Source organism: Neodiprion lecontei, chromosome 1 (genome assembly GCF_021901455.1).
Source record: "Neodiprion lecontei isolate iyNeoLeco1 chromosome 1, iyNeoLeco1.1, whole genome shotgun sequence".
Taxonomy (NCBI): Eukaryota; Metazoa; Arthropoda; class Insecta; order Hymenoptera; family Diprionidae; genus Neodiprion; species Neodiprion lecontei.
Window position 1 is genome coordinate 713,324 of NC_060260.1, and position 25,399 is coordinate 738,722.

At 45.5% G+C, this 25,399-nt stretch overlaps 2 protein-coding genes across 2 annotated transcripts in view; one reads left to right on the plus strand and one right to left on the minus strand.

Annotated features, from left to right (window-relative positions):
- Positions 1 to 25,399, plus strand: part of LOC107228056 (protein timeless homolog) — an 87,990-nt gene that overhangs the window by 25,914 nt on the left and 36,677 nt on the right. The window lies entirely within an intron of this gene.
- LOC124293940 (nyctalopin-like) lies at positions 10,255 to 13,714 on the minus strand. Its single transcript, XM_046736992.1, has one exon. It carries the CDS (start codon positions 13,296 to 13,298, stop codon positions 10,893 to 10,895), a length of 2,406 nt encoding a protein of 801 aa, XP_046592948.1. The 5' UTR covers positions 13,299 to 13,714; the 3' UTR covers positions 10,255 to 10,892.

Genomic DNA, 25,399 nt, shown 5'->3' on the forward strand with positions numbered 1-25,399 from the left:
TGTTGTTGTTATCGAAACTTGGTGTACAGACCTGCATGTTCGTGTATATTGTGCATACACTCAAGTCCGACCATTTGTCAAATCTTAACTTAGACCTGTCTCAATAATGCAAGGGATTAACGAAGCTAATACTTTGCGAATTAATTTCAAACGATTTTAATTAACTTTTCGTTACACGCGAATAACGTACCCACCTATACGTATACTCTCTATACATGTATACATATCTTATACCCACCCGATTTCGGGGAGTAATTTCACCGGGGCTGCTTAAGACAGATAATTGCGTTCGTAATCGTCCCGCTGCGCTGTCTGTCTGCCTGCTCGGTGGCTGCCGGCGTTGAGGACCTTTCTTCGAACATTAAACTAAGATGTGAGAAAGATTTTAATTAAACTTATTGTACTCGTTATGTCGTATAACACATACGCAGGAGAGTTGAGCTCGCGTTTATTAATTTAATAATGAATTTGACCACGCTCCACTTATATTCTATACGTATGTATGTACTTTTTATTCGCGTGCATTGAGCGTAGATTCAACGCTCTTCGTTCCACCTCAGAGCGCGTCTAATTGCCTCATTATACCTTGCCTATTTTTTTTCGATTCATTCCTTGTATACCGTTTCCTCGAGCAACTTTGGCTACAAAGCTTCTAGAGCTTTCTATAATTGCAAATAACATTGAAGGAGGAAGGATGAGGTGGAATGTTTTCGAGGCGAGCACTCAATTAGATGAACAACGTGCCATTTCTCATGCAAATTGCAGCTCGTGCGATATCGCGGTTTGTGAATCCGTCTGAATTGCAACCTGCAGCAAATTTTTTAAACCTCTAAGCTCTCTATAGACGCAGGAGTTTTGTTGAACAGTGATGAAGGGTTTAAAACCTCATATTAGGAGGGGGGTACCACTTGGACGGTCTAAAACCTTACCTACTTTCAGGGTTTTTTTTTTTTTTCGAAGAAAATGAAAACACTTGAAGCAATTTGAGTTTGAAGGCTTTATTATTTATAGTTTCAAGAAAATTTTAATAAATTTTCATTGAAATTAATAACAAAATGGTGGCATGTCGCCTATAAGTAGCCGACGACTTCGAACTGGAGGGCTTTTGCGGTGGCGCATCTCCTGACATCACTGTCCAACTTGCAAGAGACAGAAAAATTAGTTTGACTTAAAAGCACCTTTTTGAGTTCAAGCTCGTTGCCAAAGTGTTTAAAAATATAATTTTATTCAAATATGTACGATTATGAACAAAAAATTTCAGTTTTCGTACTATAGATTGTAAAAAAAATTTGTACATAAAAATTTTGGGATCGAATTCAAAACTTAGCCATAAGCTCAAACCGATAAACAAGTTTCAAAGATTATGTAAAAATTTCAAGTCGATTGCATAGAAATTGACCGATGAATCTGCACCACCGGGTTTAAAACGTGGTCCTTTACTATTTATATGCACCATGCTGCCATTTCGTTATCAATTTCAATTGAAAAATCGTGAAATGTGCTTGAAACTATAAATAATAAAGCCCTCAAAATTTAATTTCTCCAAGTATTTTCAATTTCTTAAAAAAAAAAAGAAAGAAGAAAACTCCTAAAAATAAGTTTGATTTTATACCGTCCAACCTCTACCTCCTTCCTTAACCTCCAAAGTGTAAGATTTCCATCTAAAAACACGTATAATACCAGACATTGAAAATTAACTCGAAGCAACTACGTCTAATGGCGCCCTTTTCCGACCGTACCTTCTTATCCTCGCCTCGTATACCTGCCGCAGAGTGTCGGTTATGACTTTGTGTACCATATACATATGTGTAGTGTAGTTGGACTGAATCAGGGTTGTTGAACAAAGGAAACGAGACACCCTCGTCGCAGCAACCTTATTAGGACTCCGTCTGGGGGGGCGCAAGGACGAGCAGAGGGGGGGGGGGGGGGGGGGGTCGAAAGCTCCGGCGTGGTCGTAAGTCGCAAGCTCGGTACAATGAAGAAGCGACGCGAGGTAGGGAAAGTCGCACAATGCTACCGAAAGCCCCTGGAACAAACGCGAGGCACTCGAGCCACGAGGGAGCTTATCGTTTGAGAACGTTGAAAATATTAATGTCACTTATTATATTTTCGAAGCGAAGGTACACTTGCGGCCGAGTTGAGATCACCCCGCTAGCTGGCTCCACTTCTTTTCGCTTGAAAACGAAAGTGCCGCGCATCGGGGGACACAAAGCGGTTGTCATTAAACTTCTCGAGAGGACGCGCGAGATACTCGAGGAGTAGCTGAGCTGTGTATTATTTATTTTTTTTTTTATTTTCCTCCTTCTCTTTCTTCCGTCACTGAATTTTTCCGCTTTCTTGTAACCTGCCGTGGCTGCAGCCGTCTGCGTAATTACGCAGGAATAAACGGTGATTCTTCATTTATCTTGCGGTGTCAAGTTTGAGATCGTGACTGTGGTGGAGTGTCGGGTACGTTTTAGGTATACAGGTATATGTGTGCGTGGGTTGCGGGGTACACGAAGTTTGCAGAGATTTTTTATAAGGCATCCCTTCTAATTACTCAATTTTGGAGGAGGATGAAAGCTGGTAATTAACAACCTTCGGTAAAGTATAGTTTTGGGTATACCGGAGGCGGTGATGAGGAGAGCTTTGTGTTTTTTTTTTTTCCTTTTTTTCTTGTCTTTTTATCCACGAACAATGGGATCGCACCAAAACCAATTACACAGGTCTGTAAAAAAAATATTTCTATTCATCTGCGTGGGATGTTTTGGTAAATATTATGTTTTCGAACTTGCTGAATTCAAAAATGACTTCCACTTCCCTCCATCGCGTACAGTATTCTTGCAAGATACAAGATGTTTGCTAAAAAAAAGCGTAACGATACTGAAAGAAAAAAGAAAAAACCACCATTTCATTACAATTAACTAGATAATATTCCTTACAAAATTGAACAAAAAATTTCTTTATGAGATGTATTTAACGTTCCGTGTTCATTCTTGTCTCCTATGAAACCTTTCCTTCTACTCTTCGATACACTTTCGAACACGCTTCCGCTTTCCATTTTCTGTTTCGCTGTTTGTATTTATTCTCGAGTCTCACTCTAATATATATTAAATGGAGATAAGAAATGAATTTTGCATAGGATTTTTAGAACGAAGAATGTGATACCAAATTTCGAATTAAACGAGAGCTTCGCTCTAAATGACACTAAAAATATGAGTTCAAGAAAAAACCTGCCGCGATGGAACTTTTAGAGTACTTTCACCGGTTTCAGTGAGTGATAAATCTATAAGAAACAGTGTAAAAAACCTGTGCAGTTTTGTGGTTGCTGACACGTGTAACTAGTCCGTTCAAGTTTCGGTTCGTTACGGGAAATCACAGGGATCGATAACCAGGTTTGATATTTCTTCGATAATAAACTATACACCGCGCAGCGATTCATTTTTCGTAACAAGATTCGTATCGATTCACATACCTTCGATATATCTTACCTTACAGCGTGATTTACACCATTTGCATCGTTTTCCCAAATTGACATTTGATTTACTTGAGACGAAAGTTGAATATGTATATTTTCTATATTCACGCCCATGAAAAGCTTACTTCCGAAGCGACGGTTATAGGTACGTACCTCTCTCGTCTCGACCTTTATCGCATCGGTCAATCATCGCCCGTCAGATCGCTTTTGAAATATCTTATTCGATAGACGCTTCTCGGTCGTTGGACGGCGGCGTCGGCAAATTGAAAGCTGTCTCGAGATTCGGGCTTTGGCGCCGCCGCGAGCTGCGGGGTAAATTGCTAAAGGACGACCCTTAAGGTTCGGTTGGCACACAGCCGAGGATCCTCCTCATCCTCCTCGTCCTCTTCCTTTTCCACGAGATCTCGCGAGGTCTTCTTCCACGGGGCTTTGAGTCACCGTACCGCCAAGAACCAGCTCGGTGAAGTGTCTGCCGGTAAGTAGATTGGAGAACAACGCGCGTCTCGAAAGCACCCCGTGTAAGGTGCGCCCGCAAGCTCTTTCACCCATCCGATGATGCCCCGGAGTAGCTGGCTTGGTTACACCTGCTCCGCTCCGCTCCACCGCAACTTGATACTTCACCCTGTGTATAACCTACGTTGTACGAGTATGGGCATGGGTATGTACATACCCGTGTACGCCACCTTGATTACAGCGCCGCGTACAGTCTACCTATGTCATAAATCCAGGAACACCGTCGAGTAGAGGAGAGACTTCGCCCTTCGTCCTTCGCTCTGCCCCTTACCTGCTCCAATTGCCAGCGATTTCCATTTGCGAACTGTTCGTGTTATAGCCTGCTTAGGCATGGGTATAGCTCAAGTGCTGCGGGTGGGTTCGCATCTAGATATTCAATCAGAACTAAATCACATTAGATTCGCGCACACGTCTTTGAGCCGGCGCGCGGCGCCCAGGCGGGTATAGGCTGGCCGCTTCGTCGCCCGTGCAGCTATATCCCTTTCCTGTGCCCCTCCTTCTATGCCTTTTCGGAATACTCTCCCAAGTAGTATGAGAGGCTCTTGGCTGATCAACGGGAAAATTGAGCGGAACTGCTTGACGACGGTCGGTGCATTTCGCCGAGAAGCGGGAATTAGAGGGAAGAAACAAACTTATTTAACAATTCCGGACATAAAACTTTGTTTTTCATTTTCACCTTCGTTTCTCGTGTTGAAAGATGAGGGCGAATATACGCGATTCTAAATCGTTTAACAGTGCTGTTGATATTTTTACGCATTATTCAGTCGAGTCTATCCAAATTTGTAATATTTGCAGTCGTGTTTCATCGCTCAAATACACCCCTGAACGCCAAATCTGATTTATTTCTTGACAATGAAATTACTCCAGCCTGAAACAGCGCTCCGTATTTTGACTGTACGTAAGAACGCTGTGAACATATTAAAAATTTCCACGACAATATAACCTGGTTAATTGAATAACATCGTTGTACATATAATTTTCATACTATGTATTACTTTACATATGTATAATATTAATTGATGTATAAAAGACGTGATGAGAAACGTCGCGCCACTCGCTGTTAATGTCGAGTGAATATTTAATCGTTTCAAAGTAATATTGTATGAGATTCTTTTTTTTTATGGAGAGAGCATTAATTGGCACGGTAATCAAGGGGGTCGTAAACACTGACATTTCATAACGAGATCAGTAATTCAAATGTAATTAACGGCGTGCTTGTGCAGTCGAATCTCTTTCCCGGCACGTAACACTTTATCGATATAGTTTCTTATCTTTTGTTCGATTAGTTATTAGATTTTCATCTCCTGTCTTCGAGTCGCAGGCAGGTATCGTACTCGAGCTTCTCGAGGCTTTGACGAATTTCCAAACTCCCCACGATCGAGAAACGTGTTTCTAACTTTTTCTCCCTGCCTACCTTATACTAACGATTATGCCAAGCCGCGTGCGTGAGCTGCTTATAATAAGAAAAATTCGACTTGCAGAGTTTTCCTCGTGGCATATGTTTTTTTTTCTTCTTCTATTTTAAGTTCCAAGATTTTTTCACGCTTTTTGTCGTTTTCTCTTTCTCTCGAACGACGAAAAGTAAATTAAGATACTCGGTGCTGAAAACTTGGTATTGGTGTGTGTGTGTGTGTGTATTTTTTTTTTTTTTTTTCTCTCTTTTCTTTTCTTCGTCGGCAAAACTCCGAGGTGTAACTCCATCGACGAGATACCCATTATTCGCTTTTGTGCGCCGAGAGGATCCTCTTACTCTCGCTATATCCCTTCTCCGCACTCGTTTCTAAGATCGCGCGACGCGCCGGTAAACTTGAAAGCCTACCGATGATCTCTACACCCTCCGAAGTTCAAAGCACATCAACAACTTTTCTAGATGTATAAATAACTGTATACGCATCGCGTGAAAAAGATAGAGTAAGGCTTATGCGAACTTGAGATCGTTATGCCGGTTCATCGAACACAATATCCAGCTAATATTCGTCGTACTTTTCATTCATTGGGCTCAATTTATTCAACGTGGTTTTTTAGTCTGTCACCTTTACACAGTTTACGAAGCAAACGCGTCCTGTGTCGCGAGTTTCAGCCTTAATCAATTTTTCTGATTGATCGTTGAAATTGGCGTTTCCGAAAATAATTATAACAGCGTGACGTCGATCAGTATTTGCCCCATTTGTCAAAGTTCGCTCGGGTTATGATCCCCATAAACTGTCAAAGCTGCGCGGTTTACCCTCTTCGTACACCTGGATTGATATGGACGGTCGGTCGGCATCGGGCGGGATTTGCAGGAGACATTAAGCTGCGTCATGTATTCGAGCCTTCCAGTCAGAATCAACGCCTCCCAAGCTATTCCCGTTATTCGCCCGTTATTCACCCTCCAGCGTCAGCTGCTCCCTACATACAGGCGTCCCGACGCCACGAGTCACGATCCGCGTGCCGCGCAATATAACCGCATCCATATCTCCATTCTCCAAGGCGGGAATTTAATGTAATAGACGCGATTCAACCCTTCGGTTGTTTTTTCATATCGACGAAATATTGTCATCCGGTTGACTGGAAGGCAGTCGGGTCTCTGGTTCGGTGAGGTTGGTCGATTCTTCGTAACTCATCTCGTCTCATCTCATCTCATCTGAGCTCTTTGCCTCCCTTTTTCTTTTTGTCCAATCTTTTTCTTACAATTCTTCCAGTTCAGAAACACGTTGTTGCTTTTTTCTTCTGTAATCGAACCACCCTGGAAGCTTCGACTATCCTGGCTGAATATAGTTGTGATTGCGGACAACTTTTTCGAGTGTCTGATCGTAGCGCGAATAAAAGTAATACACCGCGCTGTCACTGATCGAATAACAAGTTTTCTTAATATCATAACGTAGGTACGTGACGAAAGTTGTCCGGCAACGACGGGGTTTCTCAATCTTTTTACTACGCGTCTTCTGGCTTGCTATAACTCGGCTTATCAACTTAATAAATCAACGTCGTATTATCTGGTAGATTGAAATCGATGACGCGAAAGTAAAGGGTCTTAAAATTGGGACCAGATGTGGCTTTCGATTCAAAATTAAAATTACATTAAACTTATCGTTCGACTACTTACCGTCGATTATCACATTGATAAAATTGATTGATCAAAACCACTGATCTCTATACTGGATGGCTGACTAACGTCCTCGGCTTGATTCGACTGGAAGCAAACGAAATCTACACCAAAATCATGTTGTTCACTGTGTATGCCATTGGTTAAGGTGACAGAACCATGTGACTAAATCTGTTTCTGATTGGCCTTCACCCACGTGACCAGTTAGTTTAACTTCGGGGAATCGCAGCGCTAGCGTCGGTTTTCGGGGCTTCTAATCGGCACAAGCTACCGTGTGCTGAAAGCATAGGAGTCAGCCATCCAGTTAGTACAGAGATCAGTGATTGAAACCATATCAAAAAATAGGATCATGAATAAAAGAACCGTCGGGCAAATACCTTCTTATCCGACAATGCGTCTGTAATTCAAGATTCCGTCAACTTCGCGGAGACCAACGAAGAAGCGTTATGATCGTCAGGTGGCGCGTGAATGGGGGGTAAATTGAATTCGTTTGGCGGAGATTCAGCACAGAGAGAATTGGATGGGTGGGTAAATTTTGCCTGTCATCACAGAGAGTTGGCGCCGGTTGTGCCGACGTAGGATACCTAGATACGGAACTCGGTCCTCCTAGAGCTGCGGGAGGCGAGGAACTCTAAGTCGCAAGGCATACAGTTACACGCCCCGTGTATACCCGGAATACAGATATAGGGACAGGATGGCATTGATCGTCTGGTCTTCTATATAATATAGAAACCGTGTGCGACGGTGCCGCGTTCAACCAACACCGTGTCTCCAGAGAGAGGAACCCAGGCGTTGTCTAAACCGCACTGCTCGTCGCTTGGGAAAACAATAGGGCGGAAAACGATGCTCCTTAAAAACGTCATTTTTCAATTTTGACCGGTGGGGCCCCCCATTCGGCTCAAATAATTCAAAAATAATTCCCTCATTTTTTCATATTTTTATCTCAACTTTAACCCGTGCCCCCAAGAGGGTAGATTCCATTCAACTCCTTCAGGGGCACATCAAATCTACCCAATGGATTTAGATGAAATTTTGTAAAGCGGGTTTCTTTGGTCGCTGATTACGCATCTGAACTCAAAATTAAAAAATTCAAAATTTTGGACCCAATGTGGCAATATCAAGTGACTTGGGATTTTGGTCTGCCATATTGGATCCGTCATTTTGAATTTTTTAATTATGAGTTCAGACTCGTAATCAGCGACCCAAGAGACTCAACCATACCAAATTTCATCTAAATCCGTACGGTAGATATGACGTGGAAATTCAGCCTCTTTGAGGCCCGCACGGGTTAGAATTGAGAGAAAAATCTGAAAAAATGAGGGTATTATTTTGTAATTATCTGAAGCCGATTTGAATGGTAGGCCGGTCAAAATTCCAAAATTACCTTTTCAAGGACCGCTCTAATGCTCAATCTATGTTCTCGCATCCCATAATTTTTACCTTTCCATTAGTAGACAAGATTATTCTCACCCATCGCTATGTCAATTGAAGTCCTGCCAACACTTTCGGGAAACTTCGTCCCTGTCCTATTTGCCCATTATCGTGTACCCTTTTACCACCAGTAAACCTTGCTCCAATCGGATCTGCACTCTTGGTTTCGAGCTCGTTAATGAGGGACGCAACCTGGGTCGAGGGTATCGGGTCAAATGTACAAGGGGACTTTGTTTCCGGTGTTTGTCGGAGCTTCGAGAAAGGATGCGAAAATTATCGAGAGAGAACGACAACCTCCACTCAGTCCGTAATCTGCGCGGTGCGTAAGGTAAACACGAGTATTGGAGAGGCTACTTTGACGAGGGAGTCGAAATTAGGCGCTGTAATTTTATTCGATTAGGACAAACTGTGTCCCGTTTGGGTTTTCCAAATTCTAAGACGCTCGACGCTTCGTCATTGAACGCCGAACTCCGTAGTTTGATTTCCCCTTTAATCTGAGAACTGAAATCTTCTCGTAGCCTCCAGACTGCAGGGCTGAGAATTCCGCGTCTCACTTCTTCGCCCTCTTGATCGCTCACCACCTCAGATTTTTATTCCACGGTCGAATAAACATTATTGCAGTTTCTACTCGAATTTTCTAACCGCGACGACGATTCGGCAACTGGTCAGCGGAGTTTCCGCTTATTTTACGTTTCATTCTACACTTGCCGGGGGAGTCGAGGCGAGGAATAAGTAAAAGGGGATTGACTTCGGGGCAAAAGAAACGCCACTCTTTGTGTGTGTACAGGGAAAGACTTGGCATGGTCATTATTTTCATAATAAAATTTACGTAACTCGGCAGCGTCAGACTCTGCAAACATTGCTGACTCCGCAAAGAGAAGTTTTTTTTAACGAACCGGCTCGTGTAGCGCAAGTTGAAAGAAAAGCATCGCCGTCCTACCCGGCATCTTTACATTTTTTTTACTTTCTTATCGACCCAACGTACACGGTGTGTATAACATACACAACTTTCGCCACGTAACGTTGCCAGGTTCAGGAACATTTCGAATCTCCTTATGCGTAATGGTAATAAAGCCTGACAGATTGCGTGATCCGATTTCAACGAATCAAAGAAATGTTTATATATTATCAAATCAGCCCGGGACGATCGTGACCTTTTCAATTCAAATGCGTACAATATGTATAGACGAGGCGGAAAAATATCAAAGCTTCAAACGAATCTGGCGTAACAGCGTAACGACGATGCTAAAGGGAAATGCGATGATGAGGATGCGGTATACACGGAGAGAAAAATCTGAGAAAAATTACCCTGCTGTTACTAATCGTGATGTAAAATACACCTAATGCAGTTTTTATTGATGCATGTTACAAAAATTATGGGTTTTTATGAAAAAAAATTACTACCTTGCTTAGAAACTATGTATTTCGGCAGCACAAAATTTAAAATGTGACGACGCATTTTTCTGATGCAGCACGGTAAAAACTGCATTAGGTGTCTTTTACATCACGATTATAGTAACAGCAGGGTAATTTTTCTCACATTTTTCTCTCCGTGCATGATTGATGAAAGAAAACATTAGGTAGCCACAATATATTATTTTCTTTGTACATTGGTTTATTATCATAATGGTATTTTGACACTGGTTATTTTTAAGAAAGATAATATCTAGCCTCTGTTTTTTTTTTCGTTTTCTCTTTATTCTATTTCTTTTTTTTTTCTTTTTTTTATTATTTTTTCTTATTTCGTATCATTATCATTACATTTTTCTTGGTGGGGGAGGGGGGGGTTTGGCAAAACCGTCTTTTATTTTGAAAAATAAAAACGATGGATAAAAACCTCGAAGCAAGAACGTTTCTGTACAAATATTTATTTTGTTTTTTTTTCGTTTTTTTTTCCAAATTTATTATGCAGGATTGGTCTCCGAGTAAAACTTATACTTGTACTTATCTCACACGACGCGTAATAAAACAATTTTATATTTCATTCGATCGATTCATCTTTCTGGTTGCATTCGCACACATGTAATACACCCTCGCATTATTATTATTATTATTATAACACTCGATTCGTACCAATTCGTCAAATAAATACGACAACCTCCACTATACCATCGTCATCATACCGTATGGATTATACATGCAATGTATACATAGTACCTTTTCAAACGGACACAATTATAATTTGAACTCTTGTAACACCGTGCGTGATTTCGCCTTCTCCTTGTCGAGGTCCAACCCTGCGCGTTATTTATTACTTATACCTCCTCATCGTCCCCCGTTCTCGACACTGCATTATTGTCGATTGACACACCGTCCGTTCGGCGTAGAAATGACCGATCACGGATCTCCGAACATCTTCGTCGTCGTCGTCGTCGTCGTCGGCCATCGTCCATCCCGCTACGAGGATCACCAGAGTTCCGTTACCGGTGTCAGAGTGTGGACCTCTATGTTCTCCTGACGCTCGTAGCAGCAGTCTCTTCTTCTGGCCGTCGCTCGACGCGAAAGAACCACCGAGAGGGCGACAACCGCCCCGAGAGCCGCTCCGACCAGGACGAGCATCCCCGGATGCGCCCCCGCCGATAAACCCTCCGAGATTCGCGCCCCGGAGTCGGTCGCCCGTCCGCTGAGTTCCTCGGCGACCGTGTTCGCCTCCCTTCCGCCCTTTCTCGGCTCCTCTTCCTCCTCCTTCTCCACCTCCACTTTCTCATCCTCATTCGCATCCTCATACCGCGTAGCGTTCGTCGTCGAACTTCCGTTCGCCGGAAGTTTCTCGACTCTGATTTGCAGGGTATTCGTTGGTCTCGGGGTGCTTGGCGCTCGGTTGCGGAGCGGCGCGAGCCGGTGAGAAACGTTAAGGAGAATCGAGGACGCGCTCAGTCTTCCGGGCGATGAGGATGAACTTCGCGTGACCTTGACCGACGTCGATTCTTCTCCCAGGGTTGTATTTTCACCCTCCGTTTCCCACCGCAGAAACAACTCCGTGGTGATGTTTACTGCTTCGGTTGTCAGGGGGTGGGAAGACGTCGCTACGTTCGACTCCTGCGGCGTCGCGATGCTTCTCGACGACGTCGCCTCCGGCTTCGGTGGGGAGGGCAACTCGCGGACGTGTATTCCGCGCGTGCATTTCGCCAGGGGTTCACGCTCCTCGTGATTTCTCAACCATTCACCGAGCCAGTAAATTTCATCGGTACAGTTCCACGGGTTACCGCCGAGTCCCAGGACTCGAAGCTGAGGCACGAAGTAGACGAGGTCCGACCTGACGCTCGTCAGATTCGCGCTCTCGAGGTTGAGTCTGAGCAGACTCTTGCACGCCGACAAGGCCGCCGTGTCGGCCAAGAGCTGAGCGGCCAATACCGGGCTCCTCGACACGTCCAGGTCTACGAGCCTCTCGGGTGCCGGAACCGGAAACGTCATGTCGCCCTGGTCTCGCTGGTCCCACTTGAGGGCTGTCAGCCCCGACATCCGGAGGGTGCCGAGGTGCGTCGGACCGTTGAGAGTGTTCGCCGGGAGCTGGTTCATCGGGTTGTCGGATACGTCGAGCACCTCCAGGGCGATCAGCTGACCGAACGCTCCCTCCTGGATCTCGACGATCGAGTTCTTGCCTAGAGACAATTCGCGCACGTTGTAGAGTCCCAGAAGGTCGTTGAATCTCAGTGTATCGATGCGGTTTCGCTCGAGGTTCAGAAAGGACAAACTTCCGGGGAGGCTACGCGGCACTTTGGTTAATAAATTACCGGACAGATCGAGCACTTGGAGGGCCTCGAGTCGGCCCAACGCGTCTTCCTCGACGTCCGTCAGTCGGTTGTCCGACATGTCGAGAAGACGGAGCAGCGGGTAGCTGTCCAGGTCGCCGTCTCGTATCGACGTCAGTCTGTTTCCCGCCAGTCTCAGAGCGCGGACGGACCGCGTCAGCGCTGCCGGGACCCGGATCAGCCCCGTTCTCGACGCGTCGACCGTCTCCAGTTTTCTACCCGTACCCAACAACAGCGAAACGTCGCGTTCGCGCAACGGGTTACCCGCCAATCTCAGCACCGAGAGTCCCGGAAGCGGCTGAAGGGCGCCGGAAGCAGCGCGTGACAAACCGTTACGCGAAACGTCGAGCTCACGCAGTCTCCCCAAGCTCTCGAACCACCCGGCGCCAAGCACCTCCAGCTGGTTTCCGCTCAAGTCGAGCTTCTCGAGGGATTCGAGCGGCGTCAGCGCAGTCTCGGGTATGGATGTGAGCTCGTTGTCGGAGAGGTCGAGCTCCTCGAGGAGACCGAGACCGGCGAAAGCTCGCGCGTCGACACTCCCGATACCGTTTCCCTTCAGGCACAGTCGCAAGAGAACCGGAAGTGTTCCGAAGGTGTCGGCACTCAGGTTACTCACTAGGTTATTAGACGCGTCGAGGACCGCGAGGTTGCTCATGTTCACTTGACCACCCTCCGTCCTTCGCATGTCCTCGAGATCGGGCAAATCGTTTCGCGAAATATTCAGCATCCTGGCTCTCTCGAGTCCCGCGAACCACGTCGATGAGTTCAACACCCTCAGGGAACAGTTGGTGAAGTGAAATTCATCGAGGTACGGTAGCGGCGTCGTGCCGTTCGCGAGTTCCTCGAGGAGGCCCAGGATCTCCGTCTCGTTTGCTCCGATTATCCTCAGTCGTCGCGTCGTCGACGAGAGATCGACCAGCCTCGGGACATTTCCCAGGCAAGTCGCCTCCAGGAGGGCAGCCAGGTCTTCCGGATCCGGTAGCTGGTGACACTCGCAGTACTCGGGACACGCGTGGCAGCAACCAAAGACGACCACCAGCACCAGCGCGAAACGCCACATCTCGTTTCTTGCTCGCACCTCACCGGTTTCACATGTCGTATCAATTTCGCTCTCCCGCTAATGTCCCACTTTTTCGCTACCCTCCCTCCACCGACCTCATCTTACCCCCCCGCGTCTCGACGCCGGATATTTCACTCTTACGGTATATTCCTATCGCGTTGTCGCGGTTTGCTCGACTCTTTTTTTCTTGTATCCTTGGAAGTTTTCACGGACGAAATATCCCGCACCTAGTCACCCCTCGAAACGATCCTTCGGCTTGGGTTACTCCGCTCCGTGAGGCGGTACGCGATCGGTATAAACATGATACGACTATCCGTATAACCGGTCGTCGGAATGACGACGGACTTTCGGGCATGAATATCTCTGCGCAACTGAGCCCACCACCACCTCCGTCGACGGTGCCGACCACCACCGTGGTGTCTCTGCCACCGACTCGATAAGGTGGTGCGCGTGCGTTCTTTCGTCCCTCATCCCCCTCTTCTCGTCCTTCTCTATCTCTCTCTCTCTCTCTCTCTATTCACAGCGTCCGTTTCGACGGAGTTCGAGGAATCCGCCAACTACCACCACTATTTTCGTAATTCCGCGCTGCTTCTCCCGCGGATGATCATAATAATCGCACTAACAGTTACGGCAATCACAATCGTAATCGTAACGGCAGATCGGAGAGACTGATTTATCAGTGATTTTATCGCCAGGTACTCCGGTCTATTCCAAGTCAGCTATTGCTTGAGAAGAAAACATAGGATCGTTGGTGTCAGAAACGTTTCACCAGTCGAATCCTTTTTCTCCTTTGTGAAACAGCACACAGCTCTCCGAATTAAAAATATTACACCTGTATTAGATAATTTTCACAAAATCTTCCCAACAACAAATAGTTTGCCATTCAGCAATTCAACTGCCACACTTGACTTGTAATTCAAATAAAAAAAGTATTCGGATTTTTTTTTTTTTATTTTCCTCCTTGTTTTTCGAGGGAGAAGATACAGGAGAAAGAAAGTAAGGAAGTACAGAAAATTTCTCCTCGTGAATACGAAACTGTACCGTCATGGGTATGTAAAGGTGATCGACCAGTTTCTTTGGAAATGCTCTGGACATTTTAGAAGTAAATTTCGATGTATACAGTACATGTTTATGTATGAAGTGTATTACAGCGCAGAGTTGGCTGAGTAGGCTCTTCGTATTGTTGAGTGTTTTGCTGCGTGGGCATACTTTTGACGTGCGTATCTATGCTTACCCTACTTCGCGGCCGCGGCGGGTATGGATGCTTGAGTTTTTGCAGATCCCTGGTTCTGAGTTACACATTCCGTTATCCTTCGTACGAGGGTGCCGACTTATATTCCCCGAAGCCACGGTGAGCCGGATTCGCCGGCATTCTGCACGCACGTACCGACCAAATGATCCTGCGGGAACGGGCTTCGACGGTTTTCAATGTGAAAGCCGATTTATCCGGTTCTTGTCCATTTATTTTTTTCATCCCTTGTTCGCTGCGGCTTCCTTATATGCGTTGATCGTCGTCACCCCCTTGGTGGACTTTGTCAATAACGAACGAATCCTTGAGCTTAAATTCTCGAAGCTTCCTATGCAGTCGAAAACAATGCTATTTCATCTACGTGTGGTTCGTCGCCAATCGATCCTCTCAATCTCGTCGAGTTTTCGCGCCACCCTGCTTTTCTCTTTCTTTTGTCTTCAAATTTGCGAGTTTTTTCATTCTTCTTTTTTGTCTTATTCTTGTATCTAAAGGAGAATTTCGTAATAAAGATTAAAGGTCGGAGTCCTCCTGGTCTTAACCTGCTTGCCCCTATCTCGGCATTATTATTATATGCCCAGAATTTAGCGTTCTACGGAGTATTTTTCACCCCTCGAGCCCTAAAGGGTGCAGGTATTCTTCTTGAGATTTTATTTATTTCACTCCTCTGTGCAAGTATTCGCGCGGTTAGGTTGCGAGGTGATGTACTGCAGATAAGTTCTAAAAGGTTGCTTTCCTCCCGTCCTTATCTCCTCCCCGGGTCTTGGGTGAAATTCGAAATGAATTTAACGTCGGAGTCCGTGGGGGTAATGCTCATTTCAAAGAGGAGTACCTACAACGTGTTATTGCCTCGTCGCAGTCAATGGGCCTCCAGAAAAGCCATAAAGATAAGGGTTGTATCGCAGCAACCGTGTAGTAGGTAGAGTAATATACTCATCGCATAGGCAGCGCGTATTTTTCCATCTTTTTTTCCATCTTATTTTTTTATTTTTTTGATATTCTTTTTCTTCACTTCTCGACCATCTGCGACGAGGTCGACTCTCGATCGTTTCTATTCTCTCACTGTTTTATACATCGCCTCATTCTTATTCCGTTTCTTCGTATTCTATTCCCATATCATTTTGAAAGTCTGTGGCGAAAGCGATATTCTTCAGCTACGGGAAATAGTCTCTTGGGTCTTTTGGAAACCCGAAGATGGGTATAAATTTTTACCGAGGTTTGAAGACTCTTCTCGCTATTGTACACGTTTTTGGCAGCTACCTATTACTTCGCCATGTTTTTCTGGAACTTTCGCAGAGATTATTGTGTACTCGTCTTGAAGCGCGTAGCCGAGGAAGGATGAAATTCATGGGAGGAAAAGGGAGACACTGCCAGAGTTCTGCTGGGATTGGTCGCGGGATGTTGTAATTGCAGTCAATCGGTATGCCGGGAAATGGGTGGGTAATGGCCTTGTCCCCGATGTCTCGGCCCCGCCGATGCCCGAGAGAGCTTCCTGCTACTCCGAAATCTCCGTTATTTCCTCCCCCTTTTCTTCTTTTTCAGACGGTACTCGTCTTTTCTTTCTTTGCTCAACTCGCTGCTTTTTCCCTTTTTTGCTTTCTTTTCTCCCCCTTCTCGCGAGGACCCTTATAGCTTTGGTGCATCGGCGGGAATCAAAGTATCACCCATTAAACACGCAACCGTCACACTGCAAGCTCTGTTTCTTCATTTCTCTATGAAGATATTATCACGTAATCAGTTTCTCGCGGGCATATACATATATTTTTTGCAGAGACAAAAAATTATGATCCAATAGCCTTTACATTGGTATCGATAAAATATTCAGCTGTGAAACATCTTGGCAGCTCGTTGTGTTCATATTTCGTTTTCAAAGCAAGTGGAAAGAAATAAGACTGGTACGGTATCGTCAGATCAGATCGACAGTATCTAGAACCAAGCTTTTTGCAAATCGTTTTTTTTATAGAGTCGCCTGGCAACGTCGAAGAGTCGTGACGTAGAAAAAGACGGGACCATGGCAGAAGTTGAGTGGTTTTTTTCGTTTGGTCGGCGTGTTTCTGGCGAAAAATAAAAATGAATTGTGAGCAAAGAAATGAAGAAAAAATAAATAAAAAATTGGAAAGAACAGGAAAACAAAGTAAAAAATAACTATATCACCGCACTGCGCGGTACGTGCGTGTTGGTCGACGGCTTGTCTTGTACGCGTGGATCAATCAGGGTCGAAATGGAAAATAAATAGGTAGAAGGAAAGAGAAAAAGAAAAACCCTGAAAATCAAGGGAAGGTAGGAGGGGGAAATATGTCAGCATTCTCCTGAATTTCAAAGCTCCTTACCCTGCGTCACGTATATCTAGGGAACGGTAGGTGTCAGCCTCTCTCGCTCGTTCAATTCGATATCGAAATCTGTAGTTCTTATCTTACTTTCCGCGACCGAAGTTTCAACAACGGTTTTTCATCCCAGTGTATGCAATTTTTCTTTTTAATTTATACATTTCTCTGTTCGCATGTGAGATTCGCATTGTCGGAAGTAATTATAATACCGTACCTACCTATAATTTACATACATCGTTGAAGCGGAAACGAGAACTTTCATATTTTCAAGAATATTTCTACCGGCAAGAAAGGTATCCCAAAGCGATATATCCGATTTAATTTCTTTTCCAATATGTTACGGTCGACTAAAAACTAAGCCACACGTATTTTTTTTTTCGTCTTCATATGCCATTAATGCTTAGTTTTTAGTCTACTATAACATATTACAAAAGAAATAAAATCGGATAGATCGACTTGGGACACCTTGCTTGTGAATGTAACGAGGCGCAGATAACTCGCCTCTCTGTACATGCAAACGTAATTCGAGAGAATGTGTTGAAGACTTTCGGTAAAAAGAATTAAGCGCCGCGCAGCGATAGTACTCGACCACTCTGGAGATGGGAGGTTTTATCGTCCCTGCGGAAGGTTAAAAATTCCAGAGCGATGAATCTTTGATAACCGATCGACTCGCGTCTGGCCTCTCTCCACCTTCGCGATTAAAACCCTCGCCATCTCCTGCGGGTGACCCTTTCAATGGGATCTATTGCTCTCGGAACAGAGCTGCATGGATAGAAGCCGGGATTTATCATCGGGTGTGTTTCAAGGCGACGCGACGCCGTTTCGAGGCCGCTGCAGTCCGCATGCAGGAATCTTTGTCATCGTTCAAAATTCTCCTCCTCGCGTCCTTGAACTCCGGACTCAGGTGATAGGTAATCGCATTGAACACGGTAATCGCGGGCTAATTCAACGGAAGATTCGTGTCCCCGACGACGATGTCGAAAGGAGGACTAATTGTTAGTACCGTAAAGTTGAAAAGATCGTTCCTTGTTTTCTCCCCGACGTTGTGTATAAAACTTGGTGAAACACGATGTCGCGTGGGTAAAACGAGGGGCGTCCAACGCATCTCGTTAAGGGGTGAGGGTACAGCTTTGACGGTCTAAAATCATACGTATTTGTGGAGTTTTTTTTTTTTTAAGGAAAATGAAAACAATCAAAGTAATTTGAGTTTGAGAGATTAATTATTTATAGTTTGAAGAATAATTTGGAAATTTTTCACTAAAATTAATAACAAAATGGTTAGAATATTCTAAAAATAGATACGATTTTAGACCGTCGAAGCTGTAATCCTCCCCTCAAAAAAAAAAAGTAATACGCGTCCTAACCTTGGAACGTACCGAAGCTGAATGAACGAACGGGGTCGAAATGACGGGTACAAATGCGTGTTTACCGCGTGTGTGCGAGGGACTCGGTCCGTATCTTCGGGGGCACAATGCGGAGCCCCTGCAGGGCGGATCCTGAGGCACGATGCCACCGGGGCGAGATCCGTGTCACAGGGTGGATACTCTCGCCCTCGATAGGTGCGATATACAGCCCCCGGCTTCCCTCGCCCCCCCATTTCCCCCCCCATCATCCCCCTCACTTTCGGGAACATAGTGTCGCGCTAATGGACGCCTCGAGATTTATGTCAGCTTGGAAACCGCGCCGTCTGATCCTCGTCGCGTCCAATGCACTCGGATTCATCCCGGCGAACGAAACAAAAAGTGCGGAAACTCAACGGTTGATCAGTTACGTTTTTTTTCCAGCCGTCCCTTCGGCTGAAATCGTTCGTCGGACACTCGTCGAACGGACTCGACGTGGTGATCCACGATCCGACGTCAGTCCGACGGACCCTTTTTGCCTGGGACAATCATTCACATGCGTGAAAGTTGCTTGTCCCGTATGAAATATTTCCCGTATACTATTCTCGAATTGTGAGACAATTTTCCGACCGAAGGGATGCGGGAAGCTTTCGCTTTCGAACCATTTTTATCCGGGAGAACGAGGAAAGACTCGATCAGTCGAAGATGTTCGTCCCTGTTCGAAAGAAAAAGAAACAAAAAAAGAAATAAACAAATAAATGACACAAATCATATCGTTGTTCAATCTTGAAGAATTCGTTCGTATTTCGTGATCGGATCGCTAAAAATCGTCCAAGCGCGTATTTTTTATCTGTCACGTGTAATAATATTCGCGGTATCTTATCATCGGTGTGGGTAAAAAATTCCTGGGTGAAGTTGGCCCTTCTGAAGAGACTTCCGGTTCCCCGTTTTCCTTTTGCCCATGCATCAATGTATCTCGTCGCTCTCTGTCCTACCGTCATCCGTGTCTTCCTCACCGTTCACCTCTTCGAAGTGTGTCTGATCCAAGGGTCGGACGTAGGGAGGAAAGGTTGACACCGCCAGTTGACCGTCCAACGGTAGAACGGACTCTATAAGAATTTATCACTTTCATATCGCCGTGCCACGCCGCTCCGTGAAAAGGGGGGAAAAAACAGGCGCGTAACCTCGATCATCGATCGTCTTTCAATGCCACCTGGGACCCGAGCGAAGACTTTATCTCGATCCGAAGCCTCTTTCATACCTCTTTCGACCGCGACGCGAAATTCCAGTCTGCAATATTCCGCATCCGCAATCAACGACTCCGGGCCGCCCGCCTGCAATTAGAATCGGTGTCTTCCCCTCGGCGACGTCGAGGTCCTCGAGTTAACTCGACCCCTGTATCTTGCCCTTATCTGGCAGCTCTCGTATCGCCCGTGAAAGACGCGTAAGATAACGGATATGACTGGTTCGCGGAGAGCCGGCGAATTATACCTACTCGTGCATAGGTGAAAGGGGGGCGGAGTATTCAGCTACGTATAATAATAACAACAACCGATCCCCGGCCACATTCGGTGTCTGCTTTGTGCGCGTGCAAATTGGCTCGCTTATATCTCGCCTAATATACACGCTGACTCCTTGATGTCGTAGCCTCGGCGACGGTTCCCTGCGCCGTTATTCCGGAATCACAGAACCGAGATTCGAACCGCCAGAGATCTCGATGTCAGATTCATCCGTATAACGTATATGTATACAGGAATTAACGGGGTTCAGACCGGGATCAGAGTCTAGGTGTGTTCGCTTCTCTGCAACCTTTCACCCGCTTGCTCCTCTTCTCCAAATGAGAAAGATTAACGAAGTGATCGGTTTTATTCTTTTCTTTCTCTCTCTCTCTCTCTCTCTCTTTTCGTGAGTCTCGCGTTTTTTTTTTCTCGAAAGGTTGAAGGACACCTCGAGCTTCTGAGTTCTTTACCGGTAGAGTTATGTCATCGTTCCGGTGAGCACACGGCTTACTCGGAGCCATGTTTCTATCTGTGGAAATTTTATTAGCCCCTAGGTAAAGATGGCGACAGAACGCACTTCCGGTCCTCGATTCTCCGATTCTCCGATTCCCGAAACACTCGTTAACCTTTGTTTATCGTCGTTCGAACGACTCCCCGTTGCCTCATTTATTACCATTGTCCCAATGCCGGCTGCCAGATGGTCTTAACCTGGTTACTTTCCTGCTGAATTTCTTCGGTACCTATACAAGCCATGCCGGGCAGACGGTCCTTGCCGTGTCCCCGCGCCTCTTTATACTTCGACGCTCTCGCCCTCCTCTTTATTTATTTATTTATTTTTCTTTTGCTTTGTTTCGTCACTCCCAATTGTTTACCTTCTTTCTTGAGGTGAATACGCAGGTACCTGCGTATCATTTCCAACGAAAATGGCTTCAATCCAGCATTCTGCCTATCTTCGTACAACACTTGCGGTGAATCACGGAGGTGAAATAAGAGAGAGGAAAAACAGTTGGAGGAGTGCTTTTCGTCTGACGGGTGACAGTTTGAATAGCTGCTGCGGGAAGAGTATTCGCGGTGTGGAAGGTGCCAGACTTAAGGTTTTTCCCCCCCGCTCCTGTTTCCTGTTTTCCTTTCCTTTCGAAGTCGTTTTAGTTTTGGTAGAGAAATATCTTGTCAGTGAATGAACAGAGGGTAGAGAAGACAGGACCTCATTTCGCTTAGTTTCGTTTCGGCGCAGAAATCCTCTTGGAGGAAAATCTTGACATTCGTTACACACCGTCGCGACGCTCGGTTTCAACGCCGCGGGAGGATGGAGGAGCTCTCATCCAGACAGCTGAGAACGTTCTACGTCGTTGCTGCAAAACGGTCGAATATAAATCAGGCGACGAAACGAACCGTCGCGACGGGACGCGACGCGACGCCTGAAGTGGTTTACAAAAATAATATGGATACCGGAGACAGTCTTTTGTACGTTAATTAATTTTTGTTTCTTTGAGACCAGGCATCTACATCCGCAAAATTAAGTCCTTGTCAAATAGTTGCATCAATCGGTTCGTTGATCCTCGAAATTTGATCGAATAAATGATACCAAATGATCAGCTTACATCTGTCACGCGATAAGAACGAGTATCTATCAAATGTTTTCATTGGTGCGCAGTGGAAATTTATTGCACAACAGGTTTCGTACGCAAGATTGATTAATGAATGCACGCGGTTAAGGAGGGGTCGCATTAAACCGACACGTGGGGGATGGAATTTTTCTTTTCGTTTGAAAAAGCATCTCGGTTCTCTAATAAGGGTTCGCCGTCCGCGGTTTCTTCTTCGTTGTCAGATAGAGGTAACAAATGACTTTATTTTTCGCAAAAATTTCACCGTGGCACTGACGACTGTTACTCAAATCCAACCGCACGTCATTTCCCCACTTGAATCCTTTCGCCGACGTCCTTCTGAGGAATTCGCGAGGCATCCGTGAATCAGCAGACCCGACCGTGCTTTTGCTCTCGCCTTTCGTGGAGCCGATCTACCGTCACAATCCCATTTCCCGCGTTTAACGCCTATCGAGAAGACTACCCTTCGATAATTGCGAGGCTAGGGTAGGGTTACCTAGGTAACGGACCAATTACCAAAGTTACCACGAATTTCAAATTGCTCTATTCAACGCTGTGCGGAAAACCCGCCACACCCTTCGCCGCGTACAATTTGTTTGGCATTATTTACGGCCGCTTTTTCAAAGCGCATCCCGGATTCCACACCGAGTCTTTAGCGTTTTCAGCAAAATATATTTTTTCATTCTTCTTCGACGATGAGTCAAATACTCTCTTCGTCTCTATATTTCGTAGAGAATATTGGCTGCGCCTTTGATCTCTTTCAATGCTTCAAGCTAAACTAAACATTTTGAATTTACTTGTGGAATGACATTTTTTACACCAAGCAATGAAATTTTCTGCGTTTCTCATCCTCCAAGCCGTCAAAGTCAATGATAATATTTTCATTATCACGACTACTGATTAAAGTATTTAATTCTTACGCGCCATTTTACTGTATGTGAAAAATGCCACAGTCAACTGCTCTGGTTAATATAAAACTGGGTAATTGGAAAAGTTTCTCAAGACGCGTTCTCGCGGTCTTTGAAAACATTCCCTCTCGAGCGTTGTGTGAATATTCATACGTACAGAAAAACTGCGAAAAAATAACCGTACTCCAGTCGGTTCTTAGTTTCGAATTACGGTGACACGCGTATTAAAAATTTCGGGACACGCGTGGAACCGGCTGCGCCGCGCCGTTACAAAAGTTTTCCCAATTTGGTCTGCATACTATACGGTAACAGTGACCGAAAGTTAATTATCATTTACGTGACGGTACATAAATTAACGACCAGCCCAGTTTGTGGGGAAGGGAAGCAACGGGGAAGCCCCGACTTTCTGTAGGTGTGGTGAGTTATATCTGCAGGGAAATGTCAGCCACGTCCGCCCTTTGGGGTCACAAATGAAATTGGGATGCCTAGTTAGAATCGACACGTTCGGTAATATTTGCTTCGCGATATCGTGCTGGCTGCTTGTTCGAAGAACTATACAAAAAAAAAAGAGAAAAAGAAAATTTGGCAATGAATAGAAGAGACGCAAATGAGAGACGCAGAATCATCATGCATCAAATTCGGCGGAAGACACGGATTGATTTCGGGTCCGATGAATATTAATTGACCCAATCATCGATGATGCCCGAGCACATCAACGTCGATGCTTCGAGTAATAAATTTAACGTCCTGCTCGTACGTGCGGATCGTTTCCAGCGTTTCAGGCATAAGGTGTCAGCCAGACAGCATGTAATTTCATACACTTCGTTCCACTTGAGGGTATTTTTGGAAGCATCATTTTCACCTTGTTTCACAACCGCCATTTGCACCAGGCTCTCAGAACTCTGATCACATATTTTGCAGGTTCCTTATCACCCTGGCCGTCCGAGATACCCTTAATTGTCCCCGATTATTTACCAACTTTTCGAGAGCGGAAATCATAGGAACGAATCTCGAGGGTCACACCGCACTCTTCAATTTCCGTGTAGCTTTCAATTCTTCCACCGAATACGCCTTTACCTTGACCGGATATTATTCCGGGGTTTCTAGGTATGTGGAGGAAAGAAAAGAGCACGCTGAAAGTTTGACACGTTCTGTGCAGTTGGTTGAAATTTATCGAGAAATAGCGAGATTTGTACCTACGTAATGCACGTCGAGTGGACGTACGGTGGACTCAATCGAGACAGGAAAAATAGTCCTGCAAGAGATTCTAATTCGACGTTTCTCATTTTACGGTAATCAGTGACGCTTTGTCTGACGGGCGTAGGTGTCGAAATTGTCGGACTCGACGAGCGTGCTGAACCATTTACCTCAATTGAACGCCGATTTTCGCGACAAACCGTTCTTGTCGAGTTGCAAAAGCGACGACATCCACGGCGAAAAAAGTCCTACGATACAATCGAGCAACAATCCTGCCTCAGCAAGAATTTCCGTACCGTATGCAGCGCGTGAGCATGCGCCGCAGATTATAAATCGTCGGTACAAATGCGTGTAATTAATTTGTCGTGGTGTGAGAAATAATTCACTTTACGCCCTAGTTATAGGCGCCGCGGTATCATTCCAGCGGTGCCGCTAGTTAAACTGGCGAACAAACTCATTTGGTCCTCGTTCGTACTCATTTAACTCGGTACGTTATCGTTACTACGGCAGCAACAACTTCCCAACATTCAGCCCCGGGCTGCAGCCCGCTTGCTAAGCCAACGGCCACCTTGCACGGAGTCGACTTATGTGGGGATGGTTGCTAATTTTGAGAGACGGACCTCACGCTCTCCTGGTTACCACGAGTCCAGCCATAGAGCGAAATCCCTCGTCCCGAAATTGCGAATCTAATAATTACCAGTGGGGTAGCAATTAGTTGGTTATTTACACACCGCGTGGGTCTCTCGCGTTGGGCTCTAATGCCTGAGGACCTTGTTGGGCCAACTTTGATCACCACCGTCCATTCGGAAGTTGGTTAATGGGATCAGTGCATATGCCCTTGATATCATAACGCATAACCTTTGATGTTGCCAAGCGAACTGTATGACCGTGATCGAGGCGAGCTCGGGTAGCAAAACTTTCCAAAACGTGATTCTCCCAAATACTTTTCGCCCGATTCTCGACCGGCGGATACCCTTCCCCGGGTCTGAAAATTCTCACCCTTTCTTCACCCTCGGACACACATTGTGAATTGGAACATCGGTCCACAGTTGGAAAGACACGTGCATCCACCTTCGGACCATTTGCGTCCACTCGGTTTTCCTCTCTCTTCTTTACTATTCGGCCCCTGCAAGGCTTTCACCATCGCATTCGGGCGTACCCGAGTGAATGCAAAGGTCCGCTACGTGACGGGGTTGAACGGAAGTTGATGGAGAGATGTAAATTCGAGTGTGAAGACAAGCAACGGAGTAACCGTGAATCGTGCGGTAAAAAAAGCTTTTTCGTTATCAATTGCTTTCGATCTGGTATTTATTGGGTGTGATTTCGTAGTTGATACACATTTGACAGTCATACTTCTTTACACGCTATCGGATCCTCGAGGTTATCTTCAATAGCTGATCAGTAGAATGTAGATCCAGTTACCGCCACGTTGCCAAAACACAAACCTATTTCTACAATGTTCGGGGGTGGGAAGGACCTCCCCACTTTGGCTGACTTCCATCATTTCGAAACCTGACGAACGATTCTGAGAACTATTTGATAACCGAAATTCCGAAAATCTGTACCAGGTCAACATTCGTTGCAAACTTTAATCGTATGATAAAGTTATTCTATAAAAGGGTTTGCATTTGGCTAAGCGTCGTTAACGAAATCTGTATCCAGAACCAGCTTTGCTATTCTACTACGATTCTTGGCGTATGCCGAAATCGTGAAATTTCGAAGTATCGCAACTATGCGATAACGATCACGTTGCAGCTCTCGTATTTTTCATCTTATCCTCGTTACCAAAGCGCGCGATGCGTTTTCTCGCTACTCTGGTAAATTGCTTTCGTCCCGGGTTCATTAAACGCTTCATTGTCGTGGATGAATCCTGAAAAAAACACGGTAAACGAATCCGGCCTTCCGGCATGCCCGTGTCGGAGCAAAGGGAGTATCGTCAATACAGGGTGTGGCTGGCTGCGAGGCTCGCGGGGTCGTCGT

What these genes read in the sequence shown, in the direction of transcription:
- LOC124293940 (XM_046736992.1), bottom strand. Translation starts at nt 13,298, where the DNA reads ATGTGGCGTTTCGCGCTGGTGCTGGTGGTCGTCTTTGGTTGCTGCCAC.